The sequence below is a fragment of the Aulonocara sp. 'chitande type north' Nkhata Bay genome, linkage group LG23 (genome assembly GCF_057382095.1).
Source record: "Aulonocara sp. 'chitande type north' Nkhata Bay isolate Kocher_YH1m ecotype deep benthic linkage group LG23, A_spYH_male_GT1.1, whole genome shotgun sequence".
Classification (NCBI taxonomy): Eukaryota; Metazoa; Chordata; class Actinopteri; order Cichliformes; family Cichlidae; genus Aulonocara; species Aulonocara sp. 'chitande type north' Nkhata Bay.
In genome coordinates this window covers 3,886,731-3,904,145 of record NC_141365.1, presented here as the reverse complement: position 1 = coordinate 3,904,145, position 17,415 = coordinate 3,886,731, and the positions used below count along the sequence as shown (strand labels likewise).

General features: G+C 42.5%; 1 protein-coding gene across 3 annotated transcripts in view; it reads right to left on the bottom strand.

Moving 5' to 3' along the window:
- Positions 1–16,329, bottom strand: part of osbpl9 (oxysterol binding protein-like 9) — a 36,441-nt gene extending 20,112 nt beyond the window's left edge. The window contains exons 1-3 of one of the 3 annotated variants that reach the window (XM_086281861.1): positions 16,128–16,329; positions 12,200–12,250; positions 6,802–6,880 (exon numbers count right to left, since the gene is read on the bottom strand). In XM_086281861.1, the coding sequence (XP_086137987.1) occupies positions 6,802–6,880; positions 12,200–12,250; positions 16,128–16,238 (241 nt within the window). In that variant the 5' untranslated portion in view covers positions 16,239–16,329. Of the gene's footprint in view, positions 1–4,312; positions 4,461–6,801; positions 6,881–12,199; positions 12,251–16,127 lie in introns of those variants that run through there. The other 2 variants (XM_086281860.1, XM_086281862.1) reach the window with 2 other exon arrangements.
- Positions 16,330–17,415: the final 1,086 nt, after the last annotated feature.

Here is a 17,415-nt window from a genome sequence, read left to right as displayed (position 1 = left end):
GTGCCATACATGAGAGCTGTACCGATCCTTAACCAAACTCATGCCGCCCAAAATGTCAAACTTTCCCTTCTAATCAGAGTATTCATCAGAGCTTATAGGTCTGTGTCTAAATTACATTAACATAAATGTCAATAAAGCCTCTTTGAATTTGAATGAATCTTTATGCATGTTTGAGCCTTCCACTGAATATAATGGAACTAAATGGGACTTGGTCTTTGTGCTCACAGTACCAAAAAAACAAACAACAACAAAACTCTGTCTCTCTGGAAATCATGACCCGGTTTGCCCAAACCTACTAACCTCGTGGTGCGCGGTTTCATAGAGGAACTACACCCACTAAATGTTTTACAGTTTAGAAGGAAGTGTGCAACTACACGAAACTGCTCAACAACAAAAGGTGCACAGTTTCTTTCTCCTTTGTGTGAGCCAGTCAGAGTTTTTAAAAGGTGTTTTATTGGCGTTTGAGGCCTATAAAGTGAATTCAGTTCAATTTTATTTATACAGCGCCAAATCACAACGACAGATGCTGAGCGAGCGCTTTAGTGACAGTGGGAAGGAAAAACTCCCTTTTAACAGGAAGAAATCTCCGACAGAACCAGGCTCAGGGAGGGGCGGCCTCCTGCCACGCCACCTTCATTATGCCCAATGAGGCAGGAGTCTGACAGACAGACATTAAAACTGAAGCTTTTTAAATACGCTTCACTATGTTTAACTCATTCAGACATAAAATCTTTGTCTGCATGACAGTAATGGCTGAATCAATACCATAAAAGTGACCAACTTTTATGGCAATTGTAAAAATGAGGACTTACAGCTCCTTTCCTGTGCTGCCACAGTACTGATTCTCATCTTTGTGTGAAGCAGAGCAGAGTGAGGCTGCACCCTCAGAGCAAAGACAGCGACATTAACCAATGACCCAGAACAGGCTCTGGCACATGCAGTACACACTGCAAAAGGCTCCTGGATGCTTTTTCCTGCCACTGGCATACGTAATATTGCATTTTCCTGCCAAGACACGGAATGAACTGAAGTGGATGGGTGCTAAAGCTGTACAGCACTGTGCCAAGTCTGAGCCAATCTGTTTACTTTTTGCTAAGAAAATGGGAAACAGGTTCAGAAATCTATTGAAACGTGTAAACATATATGGAACTACAGTATATAAGGCAAAAAACCCACAGAGTTTATACAATAGGAATATTTCTGCAGGACATTCAAGCTTTTGGGTGATGGCTCCCTTTTGTGGATTTCTGTCAATATGACCCCACGCGGCTCTGAGGAGACCAGTCTATGGCTGACAGTGTTTTTCTATCCAGGTGAGCTTTTACTGCACTGGGCGAGTGTTTGGGATCATTGTCATGCTGAAAAATAGAGCTGCAGCCAAACAGATGCTTTCCAGGTGTTACTGCATCCAAATCTGACAGTTCCATTAATTTTGGCAGCCCTCAATAGCTCTACCATTACAGATCGCTACAGACACAAATTTGGATTCACGACTCCAGAAGACCCGTCGCCAACGATCTTTAGTCCAGTTTCTGTGCCATCTTCAGATCGTCTTCTTGACACCCACAGAGAGACTTCAGCAAACAGTAGATGGGTCAGATGCATGTTTGTCTGTTTCTAAAGGACAGGACTTTCTGTTCGTCTGCTGCAGACACGTTTTTAGTCCTGCACTTCATTTATTTTTAAGGACACACTGCACACCATGCTGAGATATGCCAAGTTTCCACACAAACCTCTTTGGGAATCCCCTTGTTGGTGGAAAAATGCCTGTCAAAATGTCTCATCTTTAGCATTATTTCTAGACCCGTGTAGACTTGTGTATTATATGCAGACAAAACACTGACCTGTGAATCATTTGAACCATTTAACAAAACAAAAAGAAAACACCCGTGTTAACTGGCTTAAAACACAAAACCAGAAATTTGCTGGAAAAGGTCAGGTGCAAAGACCGGACAGAAAAAGCAGCTAATGTTCCAGGTGAGGACAGTAATCAATACAGTCTCCAATCAATCTCCAAAAGCTGTTAACAAAGAACTAAATATGTCCTTGAATTAGCTCCTAAACTCCATCCTGTGTAAGAGTCATCTTTCATTGAGCTGGAAACAAGACAGAGCAGCAGATGAGCAGGCTAAGGAGCGCTACAACAGGAAAGCTTTTAAAGACATTAAACGGCAGCCGAGGCTCGGGCCAATCCACTCAGACAGCACCTCGCTGCCCTCTCGCTTTCCGACTCTGCAGGGGAACAGATCTGCTGCAGCTAATGTTGTTCAGCTCTACTCACGACAGCCAGGCCATCCAAGAAAAGCTAATACAGGAACTGTGTCACAAGTCCAATCTTTGTCCTAGTTACTGATTCACATCTGGAGCTGTGATTTGCTTTGCCAAGGAGGTGTGAGCACATTATTCATCCACCTGACAGGAACCTATTTTGTTAATACTCCACCAACAATCACGTTTTGTAGAATTTAAACACGTGACACAGAAAAGGGAGCACGCAACAGCCCGCCTCGTTAAACAATCTTTAACCTGCAAGCTCCCCAGTACAATATCTGCGTTATTCCCATTTGTGTCCAGGTGAGAAAAGAGCAGGTAATCGTGCAGTGAATTTACAATGAGCGACCGCCATGTGTCGTTTCTCCTGCACGCTCTACTCAGGAGCAGCTGACGCAAGCAGCCTCCTGCTGTGAGACGCGTGTGAGGGGAGGACATTCAGACAATGACTCGACCTCCTTCTCAACAATTTCCAGAAGTTTTGGGAAAAAGAAAACAAAAAGACAAAACTGAATATGCAAATGATTTCAGTGAATGTTAGCAGCATCTATAGTATGTGTTTGAATTCATATCCTTAAATAAAATAAAGATAATAATTAAGGAAATTTGGGGATTCCAGTCGTGCAGTTTTGCAGTATCGTCAAATTTAACCGAACAAAAAGGACAAAAGTCTGAAAGTTAAATGCTTTGTCCACAAATCTGCCATTAAACCCGCTCTTAAAGTTTTACGATGCCGTTTCCACCCTGTATAAACGAAACAGTCTGACAGCTCAGCTGCTACTGTCACAACACAGCAAAGTGTGCAGACCAAACCCGTTACTGAAAGCTGGGCTATCAGAGGCACGAACGGGAGGGACCGCACCTCACACCAGCAAGCTTCAGGTCAGCCACTCGCACGCGCTGCAAATATTAGAGGAAAACCCACAAACTTTCCCACACAGAACAGAAATCACTGCAAAATCTAACGGCTAAAAATAAGATCCCCAAATGCTGCTGCCAAATAAAGACGAGTTTCCACACATGTAGCAGCGGTGCACAGCGGAGATCACCTCACATCCAGCAAAAGGAACCGATACTAGAAAAACATATTTACAAAGGAGGGTATGTGTTGGTAGAATTTTCCACAGGATACAGCTCGTCTCACGAACGCTAAAGTACCTGCTGCGGATCGACCGATGTGTACAGGAGAGACTAAGTGAAAAGTTGGGAAAACAGATGAATTCAATAATATGATTAATTTGATGTCACACATTATTTTTCCCTCCTGTTATCCTTCAAAATGCAGGAAAATCTTTGCAAGCTTCTTTACAGTATCCTGCTGATTGCACAACATCATTATATCACTGTAACTGAGTTTTTCAATGAATCCCTCCCCACATGCACCGAGCAGCTGCTGAATGGTTGTGTATCTGACTCTCCGGGGATGTGGCCAACTTTAAGTGAAGTCAGAACTCACAGCGTGGTTTCCACACTACTTTTAAGCTCGATTCTTGTGGTTTTAACCGTTTTTCCTTATCTAACAATCAGGAAAATGAAAGAACTGGATGTGCAAGGATTTTGTGCCGAACCCAAAACAACAACGCTTACGTTGTCCCTTAAGGAGACCACGATACTATCCACAAGAACAACTATACAAAAAACAAAAAAAAAGCAATTCTGTGACTTGATGAGTCCGGCCCCGCGGACCGGAAAACCGCTCCAGCTGAGTATATAAACAAAGTTACGGTCACCTAAACTGTAAACAATGCCATTCACAGACAAGTAGACACACGACAGATGGTGCATGTGCAGTTACAACCAACACAGACAAATATCATGTCCAGTTTTGTACTTTTAACCCAAGGACTTCATGTTAAACTGTCAGTGACGTCTGCTTATGACGCTCAGCACTTCTTCGTTATGCTGCTGCTCCTTTTTCCCCGTGTTAATTATTCAGCCCACTTCTTTCTCCTCCTGCTATCCTCAGACATGCTATGAGACGACTGGTCACATGTCTGAGCAAGAAGGCTGATGCTAGACTACAAGCTGCCAATACTCTGACCCTGTAGCTCCCCCGGCGTGGTGCAGAAATCTTCTGAATGGTTACTTAATCGAAGGTGGATTGGTGGGAAAGTACTCTGTACTTTGCTCATTTAATGAAGATTAGAAGAAGATGAGCGTTGGCGACTTTTCAACCTGACACAAACACCGGTTTCATTCCTGAAATAACAGAGAGGTCGAAATGAAGATAAAGCTGTGAACAAAACGTATAACAAAAGGACAGAGCTGACAGTGCAGGTGATGCTGAGGTGAGGGAGGGCCCAGGAGAGACAGAACAAGACGGAGAACACACAGAGGTCTCTCATCCCGGACGTGTGCTGCCCGACTGGGAGAGAGAAGACAGATAGCTTTAGCAGATAACAGAAGGCCAGCAAAGAGCAAAGAGGGGAAATGAGGAAAAGGGCTCTCAGGCAGCTATGATGCACCGCCGGGGGAGAGAGGCTGATGAATAATGGATGTTTCTCTAAATAGAAGGAGCGCAGAGCCGCACTCCAGGCTAGCACAGTGGACTGTGAGCTCAGAACTATAATTTAACCTGTAATATGGACTGTGCAGTAGCAGCGTGCAGCTTAGAAATGAGCAGTTTTGACTGCAGGGATAAAAGGAAAAGCATCGCTCTGAATATAAGTTCTAATCTCAGTTTCTCGCTCGTTTCTTTACACCGGCGCACCATCCATGACCAGGAAACGCACACACTGGCCCATTGAGATGCTGCTGCCAGTCCTGTGAGACCGACTGCATAACACTCTTACTCCAGGATCGTTTTACAGCAACACAGAAACTAGTCCTGCCCGACATCCTCTTGATATCTCAGCTAACAGCTGATGCAAAATCTCATGTTCGGTGCCAATTTTTTGCTCGTCCTGCCAGCGGAGACACATGAGACACTTCAGTCCTCCGCTGGGTATTTGGAAAGCAGATGTGTCTTGCATCAACTTTTCATTGTTTTCACTCAAACAAAAAGACGACCGTGGGAGAATTCGCTGCTTTCAAATCGACAGGTTTAACTCGAACGGCAGAAACCTTCGGTGTCTCACTGTCGCTGAACGCGCAGAAATTTCCCTCTTTGACTGATGATTGATTTGCTCTCATTAGAATATAATTTGCATCTCCTGCTCACACACTCAGTTAACTCAGATAAAAATAAATGCAATGGAAATATAAATAAATGCATCTTGACTGACAAACATCAGCTGCAGAAAAGCACCAGATTAAATAAAGACAATGATATTTGAGCCATTATTCACTGATGAATACATCCGCATGCGAGTTACTGTCCCGAGGGAGACAAAACGACGTCTCCACAGCGAACCAGCAACACCAGTAACATAAACATCCCTTTCTAAAATAACACAGCGAGTTTGTGCAAACATCTGAGGACTGTGCATACGAACGTTACCTCATCGCGGACAGTGACTAAACAGTCGTAGTCTGAACTGTCCTTGAACCTCGACTGCAAACCCTTTCTACCATGCACCACGGAGCGCACTGCTCCACCCTGACCGTACATCCCAGAAGACAAACAGACGACGCCTCCTTGCGATCCTTTCGCCCCGGGCTGGCATGCATGCTGACGTCGTGGTTTTCTCCTTACCCTTGCGTTTGTAGAACCACAGCATACAGCTTCGGAACACAGACATAGGAGAGGGCATGGAGGAGGTGAGAAGGGCGGGGGGCCCATGGACTGTGGCTGGTGACCCTCAAGGAAGGAGGTGAAAGGGGATGCTGGTAGTGAAGTGTGCAGGGATTTGGTGGTGGCGAAACAGACACAAATGGACAAATGGAAGGGCGGAAATGAACCAAAGTTAGAGGAGGTTAGTTAAAGACCTGGCGGAGCGACAGGGTAAAAAAGGTGTCTGCGGTGTACTGAACAGGATGGGTCCCTGTCAAAAGGAGGAAGGGGCTGACAGGACGCGAGGGAGGGGGGCGATGCTGTAGGTGGGAGCCAATCCTGTCCCTACGGAGCGACCGGCTGTTAGAAAGCGAGCGACGGCAGCAGCGGTGCGGCGAAAGGCGAGCAGCGGGAGCAGCAGCAAGAAGAGACCTGAGCTCAGCAGTATCCCCTTATTATTCCCAGTGGCTCAACTGCAGAGACACATAAGCAGCAATCTTCCTCTTCAGCTGCAGTGGAGACGGCTGAAGGGAAAAAGAAGTCTTAATTGCTTCTTCTGCTCCAAAGGAATCTGTTTAGCTCGCAGTGGAACAAATCTTGTTTACCGAAATATGTCAGTCCAACTTCAGAGCTCGAAGAGGAAGAGAGAAACAGCTCAGACGCTTGCAGCATGCTTTGAGATTGTGTAGATGCCAGTGTGTGCGTGTCTGCTGGCAGCAGAGCAAACCAATCCAAGACGTTAAAAGGCAGGAAGGGGAGAGAGAGGGAGTGAGAGAGCAAATGGACAGCATGGCTGAATGCAAAGCATTCACAGAGGACTACATAGAGGAGAAGAGGGGGGCTGTAAGAGAGCAGAATTAACCGGGGGGACGCCTCACCTTGGAAATGGAAAGTCTTCTGGTCCACAGTGATGGTGAATGTGCTGTCGTCCTCGTCATCGATGCCGATCACAGCTCCCTGGGCAAACAGAAAGAGAGGAGGGGAGAGAGAGAACGGGAAAAGCAGGCAGTCAGACAGGGACACGTCATACTCCACTTTCCATTTCGATCTTCGTGCCCTCAACATGTCCCCAACTGGCTCTCATTTATTAATCAACCCTAGTCATTCTCAGCAGCTCACCCTCTTCTCTTCAAAAGCTCAATTTCCTGTTGCCTCGTCATCTTTTTCCTCAAAAACTAAAATAAATCACCGTCTCTCTCTCTCGCAGACACACAAAAATGAGTGCAGTCTTTTGGAACATGGTAGAGAAGAAGGGAGGGGAGGAGGTGGGATTTGGGAGAGTGAAGGAGGAGAAAGGCAGGGAAGGGTGGAGAGAGAGAAAAAGTACACCAGGGAGCAGCAGCCAAAAAGGAAAAAAGGAACTGCAGAGGAACGGCCTGCTGGCTGGCTGGGGCATTAGCTCCTAGCAACAGAAACAGGGCGTGTGACTCAGAGGTTGCTTACACAGCAAATCTCTGTAAGGGGTGGATAAAACAGCTGTAAAATCTGTTTGTTGACCCCTGAAAAACTCTGTTTTTTACATTTTTATTTTATACAACCTTTATAAAGTCTGTGCCATTGCTTTGAACTGACTTTCAGGGACACGTCTCTGTTCTGAGGGCTTCTGGATTGTACAGTATCCAAAGGAGCTTGCGAAGAAAAGCGTCTGGACTTCTTTAAGTTGCTTGAAGACGTTTCACCTCTCATCCGAGAAGCTTCTTCAGTTCTAAGGTCAAATGGTGGAGAGTCCCAGATATAAACCTAGTGGGAGTTTCCCCCCACAGAGGGACAAAAGGACCCCCTGATGATCCTCTAATCGCCTGAGCCAAGGTGTGAAACTGGGTGTGGGTCCCAATCAGCCAGAGTTTCGGGTGAGCTCGTTGTGAAACCTGGCCCCACCTTATCATGTGATTTCCTGAGGTCAGATGACTCTCCACCATTTGACCTTAGAACTGAAGAAGCTTCTCGGATGAGAGGTGAAACGTCTTCAAGCAACTTAAAGAAGTCCAGACGCTTTTCTTTGCAAGCTCCTTCGACTACAATGACCTGGATGACTGAGAACCTTCACAGACATTGTACAGTATCTTGTGATGTGTTGTAAACCTGTAATATTACAGGTAAATTAATATTAATTTGTCTTATATTAAAAACTAAATAGTTAAAAAACAGGTCACTGACAAGAGATTCATATTTGTATGCACGTGTCTGGAAACGCATAATGAAACGGATACAGACACCCAGCCCTTATCAAATGTGACAGATGATACCTGCAACCCTAAGTGCAGCAAAACTGCATTGCATGCACCAGCCACTTTATTAGGTACACCTGTAATTGCCAAGAGCAGCTCAAAGCATTTGACAGTGTAGCTATGATGAAGACAGCCTGCTGACGTTCAAACCGAGCATCAAAATGAAAGAGGATTTAAACGACTTTGAATGTGTCACGATTGTTGTTGCCAGATGGGCTGTCTGAGTATTTCAGAAGCTGCTTATCTGCTGGGACTTTCTCACACATCCAGAGTTTACAGAGAATGGTCTGAAAAATAGAAAATGGGTAAAAAGTATTCAGGAGAGTGTCTGTGATCGTCAAACCGTGAAAGAGATGGGCTGCAGCAGCAGAGACCACACCAGGCGCTGCTCCACACCTCTTTATTTTTGATTTCTCAGTTAACATAAGCTCATTAAAATGGGCGAACATTCATGTAGATTTAGGGGTGATGAACTCCAGGCCTCACGGCCGGTGTCCTGCAGGTTTTAGATCTCACCCTGGGTCAGCACACCTGAATCACATGAGTTCATTACCAGGAAGACATGTTGAGGAGGTCATTTAGCCATTTGAATCAGCTGTGTTGGATCAAGGACACGTCTAAAACCTGCAGGACACCGGCCCTCGAGGCCTGGAGTCGCCCACCCCTGATGTAGATGCTAAAAGTTGCAGCCTCAACACTGCATTTAATTCACTGTTAGACTTGAGTAGCTTCACTCAAAGTGTACATAAGCCCACTCACAGTTTTCCCTCTGTAATATTACACTTCTACACATATTTATTATTAAACATTTAATATTGTAATAATGGACTACACAGCACTAGGAAAACAATTTCAGTGGACAAGATGTTTTTCTGAAAGTGGTCTAAATAATTTAGAGAAGTGCTCCCTTCATGGCATGTTCTTCATACCATCAACAATAGCAACTCAATGCAGAACAGCTACCAAAACCTGATTTTCATAGAGGTCGATTATCTCTTAATACAGCTCCATCCTCACTGTGGACGACCTTGGACACTGATGTTCCTCTAAAAACATGAAGGCAACAACTTCTCTGGCATAACTCAAATGTGCTGCTTGAAGTAGTTGGAAGTTTGCGAGCAAATCTTCATTTGGCCTGGAAACCAATCATTTGTTGGTCTATAAAAAGCTCTTCATGAATCAGGTGATCTCAACATTTATCACTGATTAAAGAAAATAAGAACAATGGCAGGTTTCTTGGCATTAATGTGGGCAGGCTAACAAACAGTCAGAGCTCTGCTGAGCTGAATATTCCTTCAACTTAAACGAGTAATTAATTAATGTATTTACAAATAATTTTAACCATTAAAGAAACATTTACATCCATACGGATTAAATACAGCAACTTTAGTAACTGCTGATATTAAAACCAACCTTTCCAAACCGACTTCAATAATTTCTTACGCATCGACATGTTCGTTAGAATCCCTGCAAGCCCATCGAGAGGTTTTATCACACGTTAATGCTACCACGTCAAAGACGATCGATTTACTGACAGGCTACGTCCCACACACTTTTAATGCAGCTGTATTTATACCACTAAGCCACTAAAAGAGCAGTAGAGTTATCAGACTATATTTGGCTGTAAAAATCATATAAACATGTTGCCTAGTGAGATACTCATGCTCAGGATGGCGTGACAGCCTCCAGTAACAGTGTATAAAATCATGGAGTCATTTTTGATCAGATCCTTCAACGCGTATATTAAACAAACATGTAGCATTGCTTTCTTCAACAGTAAAATATCTCTAAAATTAAAAAAGCCATCTCAGAGTGATGCTGAAAAACTAGTTGATGCATTCATTTCTTCAACAGTAACTCCTACAATTCATTTTTATCAGGTTGTTCTAAAACATCCTACAAAAGCCTTCGGTGAGTCCGAAGCGCTGTAGCAAGAGTGCTGACAGGCACAAGAAAGACAGACCATATTTCTCTCACACTCACTTTTCTTTATTGCTTCCCAGTTAAATTTAAGTTTCCTCCCATACAAAGATAAGACCCTATCATATCTTACAGTATCATATCAGCCTAACAGAGCACTTCACTCTCAGAATGAATGCTGACTTGTTGTTCTTAAGACTTGAACAGGATTTCCAGTAATGCATCGACAGATGTTCATATACCACTGCAGCATATCCTGAACATGCGTCTTCTATCTTGTCTCCCATGTTGTCCTTTCTCTTTTCTTCTTCCTCTCACCCCCACCGGTCAGATGGATGCCCCTCCCTGAGCCTGGGTCTACCACAGGCTTCTTCCTCTCTTCCTTTGTTGTCTGACTGTTGGGCTTTTCTCCCAAATACTGCAAACTCTTTACACTGCTGTATAAAGAGCCTTTAGGTAACCATTGTTGTGATATAAATAAACCTGTATTGAATTAAAATCTCCGAGCACCATTACCTGCACCCTGCTGAATCAGCAAGGTGTAACTAATGAAGTGGCCAGTGAATTTTATAGACATGGAAAACTCCACCATCATATAGTTCCTGTTAAACCAAATATATAAACATACTGTGTGAAAGTGTAGTAAACATCAGTAAACACAAAACTGGACGCAACATCCAGCCTAGCCAGAGAGGCTGTCTGACAGTGTTTAGATTTAATAACATGTTGGTTGTGATATTAAAACTACACAGCGTTGCTCGAGGGTTAATAACACGCAGCCACAACAATGACTTTGTTGACAAGAGTTTAATTAATTTAATGACGTAAATGTACTAAACTGCAGTCACCACTGGGTTTGGACAGGGCGTTTTTCACAGGTAGTGAACGACTGACATGGTGCTTCTCTTTATAAAAATAGCACCGGCGATTGTCTGACAATTGAGGACGTTGTGGAGTGAGAGGGTATTGACCAAATAATCAATCAGGATAATGCAACCCAGTCATGAAGTGTGTTGACAGCATTAGCACAGTTCAGGATGGGGATGCACTCTCCTACATCCTGTCTGATTAAAATGTTTGAAACAAACGACATCATGTATGTTGACTGCTATTTCATTATCACAGAATAATGTTGACTTTCACTGCAAAACCACTGACTATTCAATTGAAGGAAAATGCCCTGCAACCAGTATAACGCTACATCGGAGGATATGACTTTGCTGCTATTTAAGACGGGTCAAAGCAGAGTGACTCGTTAAGAGTTTGTTCAGGGTTTTAATCTGATAGTTTTCTACAATCTCATTTGCCATTACTGCATGAATACATACGAGTACATGAAACTGGATCCTCTGTACAGATAGTTTCAGAAGATACTTCCTCTTTTCGGTCCTACCTGGCTAAAATAGTGAGTGCTTATTTTTAAAATAATCAACTTTCTCCTATTTTTTAAGTCAACCAGCCAACTGAAAACACAAGAAACTTAATATGTTGATGTGCAGCTTCCAGGAAGTCTAAAGGTTAGAAGTGTATAAAATGGCTACGTAGATACGGACAACAAGGCCAGACTAAGAAGCTCTGTTTTGGTCACATCAACAATCTCCTCCCTCGTCTCGAGTGTGCAAACTTTACTTCAACTCAACCTTTGATCCCAGTCATGTTAGAACATACAGTGAATTCACAAACCAAGGACAAACAGGTTTACTTTCAAACGCAGCAAACCAGCACGATGAGCAAAAAGCAACCAGACACTTTCTTTTAACCTTTTTATTGGTCAACAGACATAGTTCTGCTTTTTATCCTTCATGTCTTTAGACATTCACAATTATAAAAAGAAAGCTCATTCTTCCAAGGCTCCCTTGTTATGAAGAAGAAACAAACACACAAGTATGACAACTGCTGCTATCTAGTGGACAGCAGCCAAAACTGAAAGTGCTCAGAAAAGGAGAAGTGCTTTACTGGAACGTAGCAGCAGATTTATGAGTATGTGAAACTCGTCAAACTACGTCAACAAACAGAGACCCGTCAAACCAAATCATGTCAGATAACCAGAAACAAAGGTAAAGCAGGTAAGCAAGGACGCACAGGATACATTTAAGGAAAACTATCACGAAGGGTTCGAGGCTCTTACCCTGAGTCGTACGCAGCCTCTTCTGGATCCTCGCATCATCTTGTCTTTTGACTGTGAATCAATAAAACAAACAGTCAGGGATCAAAACATTTAAAGTATGAGAACATGATGTGCATTTAAATGCAAGCACATTTTTACATGTTTATGTTCGGAAATTTCAATAATTCCAACAACTTTCAAAAGTCCAGAAGTTCCAAAAGTCTTATTATAAGAAAATAGAGAAGATTTCTCCTAAAATAATAAAAGTAAATGGCAGAAAATGTGACTGATGTCGTGGCTTAATAATTCATGTTAACCATATTTTTAGAGTTACTTTAAAAAAGTTTCTTACTTTTTGTTGAAATGAATAACGCTCAGAATAAATTTGGACATGAGCAAAACAGGGATGCAAATACAGGCAGAAGTAGAGGTGTCTGTAGCTCAGGAGGGAGTGCAGGTCATTTACTAATTGATCTGACTGCTCCAGTCTGCGTGCCAAATACCCTGGGGCAAGACACCAACCCCGAGTTGCTCTCCGATATATCCATCAGAGCATAAATGTGTGTGAATGTTAGACAGAAAGCACTGTAGTAGAAAAAGCATAGAAAAAAAAATCGTGTGCTTGTGAATGAGGCATGTTGCAAAAAGTGCTCAGGTAGAGTATAAAAGCGCTAAATCAAAGCCAGTACACACACTCACCCTGCGCATGAATGTCAAATACATACATACACTCTCTCTGATCTTGGAATAAGTTGGGCTGAAGGTTCTACAGTGTGTGTCTGATAACTTCTCCTGAGTGATCACGATACACTAAACTGGAGATTTCTCTTTACCAGGATAAAAAATACATTTTTTGACACTCACTGGATGAACCGACATTCAGAACAATGGCAAAGTCAGCTCTGGAAATCACTTGAGCCATTTGTAGACAACTGCAGATTCCAAGATCATCATTTTAAAAAACTATATAAATACAAATTATTCAGTTCTGTCAGCACTTCACTAACCTACGGAAGAAGACCCTGTCACCCTCAGATGAGTGACGCTTGCTCAGGATGTTCAAGAACCATGAAGATTCAAGCCATGAAGTGTAAAAGCGCTGACCAAGAAGTCGACACCTTCGAGCTCAACTGAAATTGTCAGTGGCCCACACGGACAAACCAAATGGTGTCTAGAGAAACGTTTTATGACCGAATGAAGAAAAAGAAAATTGAGCTGTTTGGATGCAATGGTCATTATTTTTGCCACTATTACAGATTTATTTTTGTAGACTAAAGGTCAAGCTTTCAAACCTAAGAACATTGTACCAACTGTCAAGCATGGTGGTGGTAGCCCCAATATGTATTCAAATTCTGCAAAGAGTTAAAAAATATCCAGCCACAATTATGCCAGAAGCTTATTGATGGTTACCAAAAGTGTCTGGTGAAGGTGCAACTCACCAAGAAACATCTAACCAAATAATAGTCGGGTTGTATGTATATATTCGAGCCGCTATGTGTATTTTTGGCCCAGTGTGGATTAGAAAATCCTAGATAAATTCAAGTTCTTGTATTTTAAAGTTCTTAAAGAAATAAGTTGTGTGTAAACTCCTGATCACAACTGTAGCGGATATATTGGACAGAGAATCAACAAACTAGGGCTGCTCAATTAATCGAATTTTAATCACGATTACGATCTGGGCTTTCAACGATCATTAAAAATGACTGAGCCGATTATTAGCCCCTCCCTCCCTCATGCTTTACTCTTGCGCTGCTCCGTGTGGTAAATCGAGCGCACCTCTCTGCATTTCGAACACGCATCACAACAATTAAGAGGACCCGAGGGAAGCTCGGAAAGCTAAGCAGAAGTTATTTGGACAGGAGAGTGACTGCCTTGGTTGAAAAAAGAGGTAAAAAAAAAAACTTCAGTGGTGTGGAAACATTATGGGTTCGCGGAGTCAGACGTGTATCAAGTAGACACAGTGTGTAAACTTTGCTACGGTGTCGTAGCTGCACCACAGAGCAACACTGCAAAGTTCACTAAACATAGATGTTTACATTTTTCATTTATTTCTTATATTGCAAACATTTGCACTGTTATCAGTATTTTATATATTATTTTTTAAAGTCATTATTCAATACATTGTTATTATTAACCTTTTAAAGCCGGTCAGAGCAGCACGCTCTGTTTTGTGTAACTATTTTTAAATCCCTGTAGAACCTGAACCATGTAAGCTAGCGCAATAATTTGTTTTGCATATGAAACCGGAGGAGTTGTACTTACATCTGATGCCATCAGCTTGTCCTCGGTCACGGTTTGCTTCCACATAAAGCTTTGCAAAAATTGCATAAAAAGCACTTGCAGGAACAAAAACATAATATTCCAGAAACACTTTGCCGATCTGATCAGCTGTTCTTAACACTTCCCACATTGAAAAAGACGTCAACAAACTGTCGCATTTCCTGCCCGAAACCGGAAGTGACGTCATTTTCGCGGAAAATGTAGTTTTTTACTTGTAGGCCTTAAAAGCCTATACTGGTGTTTTTATAAGTCATGTTTGACTTTTCTGAATAGATTCCGTGATGCTTAGAACTCGAATTGCACTGCTGGAAATAGTTTATTTTGATGCACATGCTGTTTTCTTTGCAAATTTGCATCATAGGATTGTTTTTTTTTGTTTTTCCTGCAGTATATATAAAAATTGGTGTATCTCCAAAATAAAACTATGAAGATACTCAAAATAAATTTCCTGTTGTTGTAAACTATTTTTTGCAACTTTTTTGTATTTAAAGTTTTGAGGGATAAACCTCTTAAATTTCTCCAAGTAGAAATATATGTAAAAAAAAACAAAAACGATTTTCAATTTTTTTTGTAGTTTATTGCGCTTTTTTGCAATTAATGTAATTACTATGGACTTAATGCAGACATATTATTAAAATTTGGGCTATAACAGTTGTATTGATGTATAGCAACTTGAAATGCTCCCACAAATGGCACTACAACATGTAAAAAAATAATATAAGCTCTGGCGGACTTGGTTCTATGGTAGGTCTTAAAGGGTTAAATAAATATCGTCAAATAATCGTGATCTCAATTTCAGTGAAAATAATCGTGATTATCATTTTTGCCATAATCGAGCAGCCCTACAACAAACTGATCAAAGACCCACAAGACAACACACATGCCATCAATACAATGTTGGACCGCCAATCAGGATTATTTGAGATCCTGTTGGCAGATTCTTCTCACACCTCCTCCTATCATGGTGACGACTATAATTCAGCACACTAACTGCAGTCACGGTTACCTGACAGCTCAGGTTACTGTGTTCATCCCTTCAGAATAACACTGCCAATCGCTCTCCATGTGAACAAGAGTACATTGATTTCTTTTTCACTCTGTCAGAGGAATGGACGGCACTCGCTCTTCCCTACAGCTTGTTTCACCGGTTATAACTTTTGCCTGGTTTACAGTCCACATTATATACTGCTCAAACACCCGGTGAGGTTAACTAACCAGCAGCCACTCTCTACCTTTGCAGTGTAGCTTTATGGCTTTAAGGAAACTAGTGAACGCTGTTCGCTTGGTTAACTATCAGAACAAAGGTCGCCTCTCACGCATCCACACACATTTCTCTCTTCATTTCCCCTGACAGTTTAAACGATCCATAACTATCTCTACGTGAATACTGTGGGGTTTTAGCGTGTAGCTGTGCTAGCTAGCCGCAATTGCGGAAGCATGGGCAAAAAATGCTATCACCCGATTGGTCAGTTAGCATTCGAAAGCCTCTGCTATTGGCCAACGTACGCATCCGTCACCAACAGAGACTCGCCTCGCTTTGCCAGCTGAGACTCCCAACTCCTGACAAACACAAGGCCCTTCTCCCACTTCTGCTGACGACCAGCCGCAACTTCCACAGTCTAACCTCCTGAGCAAGACATGCTGACAATCGCAGCCGAGATGAACGTACCGTGTAGTACGACAGCAGGCCGGCATTGTAGTCCAGAACAAACCAGCGATACTGCCAGCCTTTCATGACGTTGGTCCACTTGCTGAGCGGCCCCTCCATGATGGACGCCATCTTTACAACAGGCTCTGGGCGGGGAGGAGTCGGATATGGTGTGGGGTAGGCGTCATGGTATGAGGAAGATTATCGTTCTGATGATGATGACGCTCATCACATTCAGCATTCAGTGAAAATAAAGTAAGAGTAGTCACTTGACCAGGAGATCATGCTCTGACACAAAACGACTAAAACTATAAATAAATAAATAATCATCCAAGTAAAAGTCGTTTCCAGTGATTTTGATAAAGATGTTGTTATTATATTATTGAATCTTACCTTTTTTTTTATATCCACAAACGTGTGAATTACCGGAGTTCATTTTAAGTGTCTGCTATGCTGTCCTAGTTTCATCAATTATTTTTTTTACAGAAAAAGTCAAATACACTACAGATGCTATGTTTGCTTTGACAGTGCTGATGGAGAACAGTAGAGAGAGTTGCAGGACATGTATGATGGTTGTAATACAACAGGGATTGGATCTGAGTCCCTTCTTGGTTGCCATGGTGATGGACAGGCCAGACCAGGGGCGCATCCAGAATTTTTTCATAGGGGTGGCCATATGGGGGCCACTTAAAATATTGGGGTGGCACACCAAAAACAGAACGGTGCATGGGTGCTGCAGAAGGGTGGGGGTGACAATGGGAATCGTGAGGGGCATACAAAAAGCCCCTGGGTCAGACAGGAGTCTCTGTGGACTATGGTGTGTGCAGACAACGTTAGTAAGGGTAGGGAGTAGGTGGCAGAGAGCCTAGAGAGGTGGAGGCATGCTCTGGAGAGAAGAGAGAATAAAGTCAGTGTGAGTGAGATAGAAGACGTGTGTGAATGAGAGGGAGAAAGGCTGAACGATAAACATGGAAAGAGTAGAGGTAGTGAAGCTCGATGAGTTTATACACCTGGAGTCAGCCATCCAAACCAAAGGACGGTGTACAAGAGAGTTGATAGAGACAGGGCCTGCTGCTTGACAGTAAAGATTTTCAACTTGAATATTTTATTGATCTGTATCCAATGTGTAATTTTAAGTGTTCCTTAAGCTTTTGAGCAGCATATTTTACACAGAAAGATTTAATTCAAATCAAGTCAGTTTTATTTATGTAGTTCCAAATCACAACAAGAGTTCTCTCGAGGCGCTTTGTGTTGTAAGGTATAGACCCTAAGATAAAAAAGAGAAAACCCCAAATAACAAATGGCCCTC